We start from the raw sequence: 8,711 nt of genomic DNA, 5'->3' as shown, positions 1-8,711 counted from the left end.
ACCTAGTATTTCATATGGATATCGTACATGGGACATTTGGCTGAAGAGACGGAACATAGCGTAAATTTATCGCGCTGAAGGGGATTCTGGGGACCTGAAACAATTAGGGTCGAGAGCTGTGGATTGAAGGCTAGATATTGAAACTTATACACATCCTAAAAATATACAATAGTGCGGTCAGATGTATAATCATAAAACCAAGCATCATGAACATCAGTGGCGGAGCCATGTTTATGTCCCGGGGGGGGGGGGCGGGGGGGGGGGGATATCTGAGATTGGCCGAATTTCTAATATCATTGTGAGATTTTTGCCCGAAAAACTTGCGGCTGCCCCCTCTGCCCACCTTTGGCTCCGCCACTGATGAACATTACCTCAACCCAATACGAGGTTAACCTCAGGACACACACGATAGAATTATGTAACAGTTTTTGACTTGTTGAGGAGAATGATCTCAAAAGTTGAGAATAACCATGTTTTGTGTTTGTCAACTCAACTCCAAGTATAAATTGTACAATGATTGAACTATCGAATTTTTATACAATTGTTTCTATAAAAACTTGTTGTTTTCAGTTTATTTCTGAATGAAAGAGTTAAAAATAACAAACGATGTGTCAACTTTGTGATAAACTTAATTGTACAAGAGTAATTCAACCAACGTAATTGTCCCAGTCTTACGTGACAGGTGACAATAACGACACATTCTTACATGGAAATAACACATACATGCCTTCAAATCGCATTTAAAAGCATATCTAAACCATAAAATTTGATTTGAAGGCTTAGTTAAAATATTATAGCCCTTTCAAAATTCGACTTATTAAGCCATTCAAAATGGCTGTGAACTACGTTCGTGTGTGGTAATTAAATGTAAGAACCATGCGTAGTCTCGCATGCGGTGTAACGTGACGGGTGACAATAACGCCACGTTTTAAAGAGTCCAATAACGGACCGGCATCATAAACGAGGTTTAAATATTCATGAGGCGATAGTGGAATATATTGCGAGTCTATTTCCATGATTTAAAGTCAACTATTTATGGTAGTATATCAGACTAGTTGGAAGTTATCAGTTATCGTCCAGACGTTCCCCGTCACGATCAGCTTACTTTCCTAAATAGATACATCTAATAGCAGGACTGTGTTCACTAAATATTGACGAATAGAAGCGATAGTCTGAAGAAATAGTTTTAATCTGATTCCAACGATAAGCCATGCTTCCTTTATAACCTTTCGGAAATTCCACATACCCATTGAAAGTCAATAATCCGTATATAGACTTTAATATCTTTACCAATGATGAAGATGGTCTTATAGAATGTTATAATGGAATGTAATGGATTAGTTTGCGACTTCCATGCACCCCAAATACTCAATCAAGGTAGTAATCCTTGACTATATTCACTAGCGTACAGATCAAATGAAATCGCTGCATTTACAATTTCTGTGATACAAGAAAGGTGGCTATTACATCGTATATTGTAAGGGATTATCAATCCAGCAGAAAATAGAAGAAGTAAATAAACCAGTTGTGGGCCCGTACGCCATGTGGATAGGTGGCGCTTCTGTTTTTGTTTTCTGCACCGATCAGTCTATCTGACCGAACATCACCACTACAGACGATGTTAAAAACTCCTACTTGTCTGTCCTTCGGCTATTAAGGAGCAAATCAGTATGGATTGAAACCAATTTCATTTATAACTCAGTCGGCTATACTCTAGCACTGTTTCTTCAGTTGAACCTAAAGACCAAATGTCGTCGTGGACAAGGAAGAGATTATTTTTCTGACAATAGAAATTTCAAACCATTCTACAATTCTATTTTAATCCGTAGAATTAATAGAACTAATTCTAGGTAGAAACTAGTAGGCGGACTTCGCGACAGATTAAATTCTAGTGATAAATGCTTGCCACGACAGCCATCTTGCGCAATAGTTCTTCTTTGTTTTTTTGTAAATTTAGTTGCACTGTGGTTAACCTTTCTCTTAAATTACGCTTTCGTCTTATTATCTTTGAAAGAAAAAACGTACCATTTTATTTTAACAATGATGACAACTAAGGTTCGCTAAGGTCATTTCAAGTGACCAAAACCCCGAGCATTAATCTTTTCCAGATTATCCGTACCGACTGGAATAATGAAAGAAGACGATTGATTCAAAATCACCAGACATTAACACGTTAACTTGTCATCTACTAACAACTACCTAGTTCGTGATATCAGTTAGCTGTAAGAGGACATTAACTTGTTATCTACCAACAACTACCTTATCTGAGATATCAGTTAGCTGGAAACGGACGTTAACTTGCCATCTACCAACAATTACCTAGTCTGCGATATCAGTTAGCTTGAAGCTGACGTTAACTTGCCATCTACCAACAACTACCTTGTCTGAGATATCAGTTATCGGGAAACAGACATTAACTTGCCATCTACCAACAACTACCTAGTCTGCGATATCAGTTAGCTGTAAGCGGACAATAACTTGTCATCTATCAACCAACCATTTTCAAGGAAAGCTTCAAGTGTCAGATTATAATTCTAAAACATTAATAAACAAGTTGATCAAACAAACTGAGTATTCCCCAGAGATTGAAGAGACACTAGATTATGAATTGTTAAATCGATATTTTCAAAGACGGTTGTTAACCTTCACTGGTTTCAAATATCAGCGAATCAAATAGCTTGCTTGATCTACTTATCAAAACACTCTGATCTTATTATCAGTTTTGTTGTTTACAACGTTTCCACAATTTACATTGCCATAATACTTTGGGAATTTATTGCACACAACGTTTTTACATTTTATATTTTAATCACCAGATTGAGGAAAACAAATTGAGTCCGATTATCCCAAATTCTACTACCCCGGCCCTAAGATTGGTAGCTTAATGTGGCAGGACACAGCCCCCCTCCCACCATAAGAACGGTTATAATGCTTATTTGTGATGTGTTTATCTACATTTCAGATCACTACACTGCAATAAAGGTTATTCTCCCCATCCTTTTGAGATCTTTAGACTTGAAAAAATCAAGAATTACTCTTAACATTCCCTCGAAGACAAAACATACCACTTGAATACAAAAGGTAATTAAAATGTCACTGGAATTGAAAAGGTTATTTTAGAATTAATGTCGCTCACAAGAAGTTCTGAATTAATCAATCCGTCAACTTCTTTGTCTGCACTTTACAAATATTTTACTTTCACTTCAGTTCAGAAAGGTTACATATTCATAATTGTTGTTTTTAGATTGTTCAAGGACATGATTTGTGATTCAAGTTTTATTGCTTTTTCTGTATATCACGGTTTTTTGTATATCATATTTTCAGATATATGGCGACACCAACAATAAACTATCGCTCCAAATTGTTCTAGGAACAAATAATAAACATAACTTTATTGTTTTACTTCCGTATATCACGGTTTTCTCTCTATATATTACAAGACCAAATTTGATTGTCATAAATACCAAAACAGACTGATCGTTACGAAAGGAACACCAAAGTGGTAAAGCCGGTACACGTTTGTTGAAGTTCGTTTCAGTATATTAAGATTTAGACTATCTATGTTGTGCATAAATTTCAACGACCTACTATAAAGTAAACACTAAGATAGCAATTCCAAGAATTCAGGTACATGCAAGTGAGTACAGTGATCTCACTCTAGAGAATGGAAGTCGGAATATTTGAACTGAGCGGACCGAATAGAGAACCTGACCTCGAATAACAAATCGAGATAAGAGTATTGTTATTGATACGACACTAGGAGAAGAACAAATATGATAGAAATTTATTGAATTGCTCCCTTGGTACCCACAAAGTCATTTCTAGATGTACGGCCGTAATTGTCAAGCTAACTATAATAGCCATTGGGATGGACAAGTTCCATCAGATAGCTCTATGACATTATCTTTATTGCCTGACTAATGTTCATAGACTCCGAGTTGTTATATTGTTATATTTCATACACTGGGTATAAAGACATTGGGGTTGGTGACGTCACTTCCTCTAAAAATTTAATTAAATTATTTTCAGGTAGATAAGCGGAAATATCTGAATTGAAATAATCTTTCGTAAAATCACAAATTATAGTTTGGGATTAAGATGTATTCTATTGAGCGCGGACTTCGGAGCGAGCACTTGGTAATTTAAATTATTTGATTGGTAGAGATATTGAGTATAGGATCCATATTCTTGTTATTAAATTGGATAAAGCTATTCCCAGTTGTATTGATGAGGATCTTAAATCCGAAACACGTGTCGGCATCACCAGATGAGCTCTTATCAATCAGAATTAGAATGACACGATTCCATAACAGCCAAGTTTTGACTTAATCAATCAATAAGCGCTTGTTGGTATTTGGCATTTCAGACGAACATTTGATTGGATTGTACGCCAGCAAATACAGTCAATCCTCTCCCTTGATAGTCAGATTGTAAGCATTATCACTTATTGTTTACAGACTATCTGTCGAGGCCCCTGATTGGCTGTATTCGCTAACGAACAATCCAACCAAATTAATGTATTTACAAACTTCAATGATGCAAGAAAAGTGGCTTTTGCAGTCAAAGTATGAGACGAAATTCGTAATAGTTTGACATTGAGAAGATGGCCCCTCCCTCCCTCAGGACAACCAAGAAATGAAATGAAATGAATGGAGTTTTACGTCCTACATTTCTGCACCACGACAACCAAGAAACACCTGTCTTACCTGTACTATTTGATTAAACAACTCAGTAATCAACCGTTCTATAGCCGCGCTTTCTGTTTGGTCCAAAATATGCAGAATATTACAGGTGTAGCCAGGTAAACTGTCCAGGACGGTAGGGACGCATTCCCAATTACTCACTAAACTAACTATAGTACCCAACGACTTCTCTGTTTCTTCTACATTTATTTTATCTGAAAATAGAAAGAAAACTTTTTATAAGGAACTTTAGTGGTTTACAGTAGAAAGCAGCACATACTATAGCCATAGCATTGCATAAAGTATTGTTTTATGATTGGTTAGTAAGAACTTGGTGTTATCGGGTAAAAATTTCTTAGTACATGAATACATATATTTATCTATCAGATCAAGGACTGCATGACCTGCAGTAAAATAAGCACAGATGTGTCGTTTAACGTGATTGTAACGAGTATATTTGAATAAACTGCACTAAATTGAAAGGTTGCTCAGTTTGTGATGAAGATAATGAACTGGTCTGAAATGAATGATATTTAAAACATAATCAAAACCAGTAACATGTAATCAGTTTCTCATTTCTGTCAACAATTGTTTTTTGGGAATTGAATTGATCAATAGAATTAAAAAATTCTGTTGTTTCAGTATTTCGTTTCATTATTATTTATAGATAGAATTTTGAATGATTTCAGTCCAATACAATTGTTGACTTGTAGAATTAAGGGTTTCTGACTGCACTGGTCAACCATGTCTGCCAGTCCACATAACTTATCATTTCAATTCTAGGACCTCTACAGACAAGCTATATAAACAAATATTGATTCTTAGTATCTTGGTTGTATGTATGCAGACATTCCAAACGACTGGACCCTTTTAAACACCCCACTCTACTAATTAACAATTTAAGTAGTATTTTGGTGTGTAGATGTAGCATACGGCTAGAACTTGGGTAATAGAACTGGTTATTTGGAGCTACTACTCAATGAAGACTCTATTAACCAGTAATTATAGAGGAATCAATGCAATACAGTTAATATGATAAATGTCTAGGTAGAATGGTTGGTACATCATTGATTATTCCATTATAAACTATTACAACTAGAGTTATTGTCGGACGTCGTCCAGACTGGTGTGCTGCGATTTCAAGGTCATTGAAATAGTCCGAAACCTCTGACTGCCTTCTAAATAGAGATTGTAAAGGGGGTGTGCTTATTCTTCTAGACACCTGATACCACTTTTCGTTATGAAATATTTTATGTTTGATATACTTATTTATTATATGAAAATTTAATTTGCTGCAACCAATGTGTATTACCAAATATTTTGATTTCGGTTTCGTTTTACAGTTCTGATCGTTCGTTTTGTTTTTATTTCTGAACCATGTGTATTTGAAATATTGTTAGCATCGATTTACACCATAGCAGTGACCCCGATCTTACTTATGCTAGAACTTGTAATGTTCCAACCAGTGAATTTAATCAGTATGATTCGCCCAGGATGATAAATGTAAGGGCGGAGGCAATCTAACTGATCAATTTCCAAATTACCATACATTAGAATTAGTTTTTATGGATGCGGGCCAATATCTGAACCCAACCCAATATTTATCAGACTTTCAACCATTCTAAGACGATTAGACAATACCAATTATCATGTTCTTTTTTCAAGGAACCATTAAGAATAAGCATAAATTTAGTTGTTAGGTGTTATCAGACAAACTATTGGAAGAAGTGGCCATGACATTAGATTTTTGTACGTTTTTGAAGACGATTCGAAACCATGGCACCTAATCTCCTAGCCGTCAACAATCCTGCCTAACACCCCTTTAGGACAGCCACAGAAATACCGAAGTGTTACCCAGCTTTTCTATTTGGTAGTTATGGTAGACCATTTATGGCGTTACACGACAAACGAATTATGTTATTTTACTTGCATTTCCCTTTAAGTACTGATATAAACCACTAAACCTTGCGATTGTTTGATTGAAAGAATTTGTCTACTTAAAATTCCAGGCTGACTGAAATGATTAATGAACTGGTGTTTTTAGTACAGCGGTATTTTAAATCTTTATAATATCTTACCATTGATCCAATCGTGCAACTGCGTCTTAGCTTTACCTTGTTTTAAATCGCCGTCATAATTTATTAAACTAATCAGGTGCAGAAATTATAACGCCATTTCATTTCATGTCAAGGCGACTTTGTGGAAAGCAAGCATATAGTATTATTTAGAGTAGTTGTCGAAGAAGTACGTTCGTAAAACCTAGTCTACCCCAAGATATCCGCCCATCTTATTGATGAGGATTGTGTATCCAATACATGTGTTTCCTGATAATCACCTACGTCCCCCCTCCCCATCCCCCTGTTCCCACACGATATTGTACTCGATAAACCATTTTGTTGACTATATCCCAATAATAGCTGACAAGTTAAACCTATCAATTAATTTCTACTTCGGCCATTATAATATCAGTCAGTTGATAAACAAGCTAATAACAGTTTACACCATATTATATTCCATGGATGTTTTCATACAAACACTGGTGGTGGTATCATTAAATACACTCAACGACAGTTTACACTGTGGTGTGGTGTATTCCAGTGTTTTACAGTATCCTAGAAAATTATGCCCCTTGAATGTTTCTCGCCACTCTTCGCTACAGTTCTCTGAAAGACGGGTCGTGGTAATAATGAAACAAGGTAAACAGAAAACAAATCCACTTGTACCAATATGGCTGCTTTAATTTTAGACGAACCAAACGTCGTAATTCTGAAAGCGTTACGGATAGCTGAAATAGAGTTCTACCAGATATGAAATCATTAATGTTTACGTTTATATCTCAAAAGTCCCAAATATAGTTATCATAATGAAAGAAAAATGACAAGACTGAGTAAACTCTAATATGTGCCAGCAGTTCACTTTCTCCATAACAAAATATACCCATTAAACTATTGGAATGAAACAAAACAGAATACGTAGATAAACTTAAGCGATAAGGTAAAAGTAACAATAAAAATCAATAATCTAAATGTAACATTTATCAATTAGTTTCAATCAACTTAAAGAAGCAGTATTAGGTTGATAAATGCGCAAGGTAAATCAAAGTTACCATGAAGTTACCGAATTTACCACTCGATTACATTGGCCATTGGTTTGTAGATTCCAATGGTCTTTCTCGGTTAAAAACAATTTCCAAAACATGGTTTTAGTGAACATGGCATTTTTTAAGGAAGCCTGATTTTCACCAGCCGACAGAGATTAGAACCTACGACCACCATTTGTTCGACGTTATTTAGTAAATGACATCAAGTAAAGATTCCGTCGCTCTCAAGGACAGTGCTACATCCCGTTCCGAAAAGACAATCTATTTGTGACCTATATGACCCCAACAAGCTGGTTAGGACAGAAAGATTAAGTGATAATTAAACGGTACAGTAGAGTCAGTTAATCAATAATACATGTATCAATAACACAGTATAAACACAAATATTATTAACATCTCAATTTTACAAGGTCTTCTGTCTTCGCCAATGACATTATCCTTTTGATTGTATCAAATGGGTTTGATTATTTTCGTCGGACGGTCTGTATCACAGTTGGTTTCAGCATTAGTATTTGATGCCATGTGCATGATTACGCCGAACAAATGGAGGTCAGGTTTACGTCCGAGAAGGGAGGGGGAGGGGGGGGGGGGGGGGGCCAAATATCTGCCCGAAATTCTAACCTAGTCATGAGATTTTTGCCCGCAAAACTTGCTCGGGGCTCAGAGGGGGGCGGGCACGGGGGGGCACGGGGCTCCACAACTGATGAAGGTGGTGGGTTCCTGCGAAATTCTTTGAATAAGTCATATTATTTCCAGAAGGCCCTACTGTATAGGAAATGATAAGTCATCTTTCCTCATAATTCCTCCTGTCTCTGCAGTAAATGGGAACTGGATAAGTCTTAGTTATTCCAGTCGACCCAGCTGTAAATTGGTAACTAAATAAGTCATCTTTCCTCATTATTCCAGTTGACCCAGCTGTAAATTGGTAA

General features: G+C 36.2%; 1 protein-coding gene across 1 annotated transcript; it reads right to left on the bottom strand.

The window, feature by feature from the left end:
* Positions 1-2,456: 2,456 nt before the first annotated feature.
* On the bottom strand, positions 2,457-7,074 carry LOTGIDRAFT_159198 (hypothetical protein; the record flags this gene model as incomplete). Its single annotated transcript, XM_009052838.1, has 4 exons — positions 2,457-2,534; positions 4,707-4,897; positions 6,761-6,828; positions 7,022-7,074. 4 exons carry the CDS (start codon positions 7,072-7,074, stop codon positions 2,457-2,459), a joined length of 390 nt encoding a protein of 129 aa, XP_009051086.1.
* Positions 7,075-8,711: the final 1,637 nt, after the last annotated feature.

Source organism: Lottia gigantea (assembly GCF_000327385.1).
Source record: "Lottia gigantea unplaced genomic scaffold LOTGIsca_19, whole genome shotgun sequence".
Lineage (NCBI taxonomy): Eukaryota > Metazoa > Mollusca > Gastropoda > Lottiidae > Lottia > Lottia gigantea.
The sequence above is the reverse complement of the archived record's forward strand: the minus strand, read 5'-3'. Positions and strand labels throughout refer to the sequence as shown.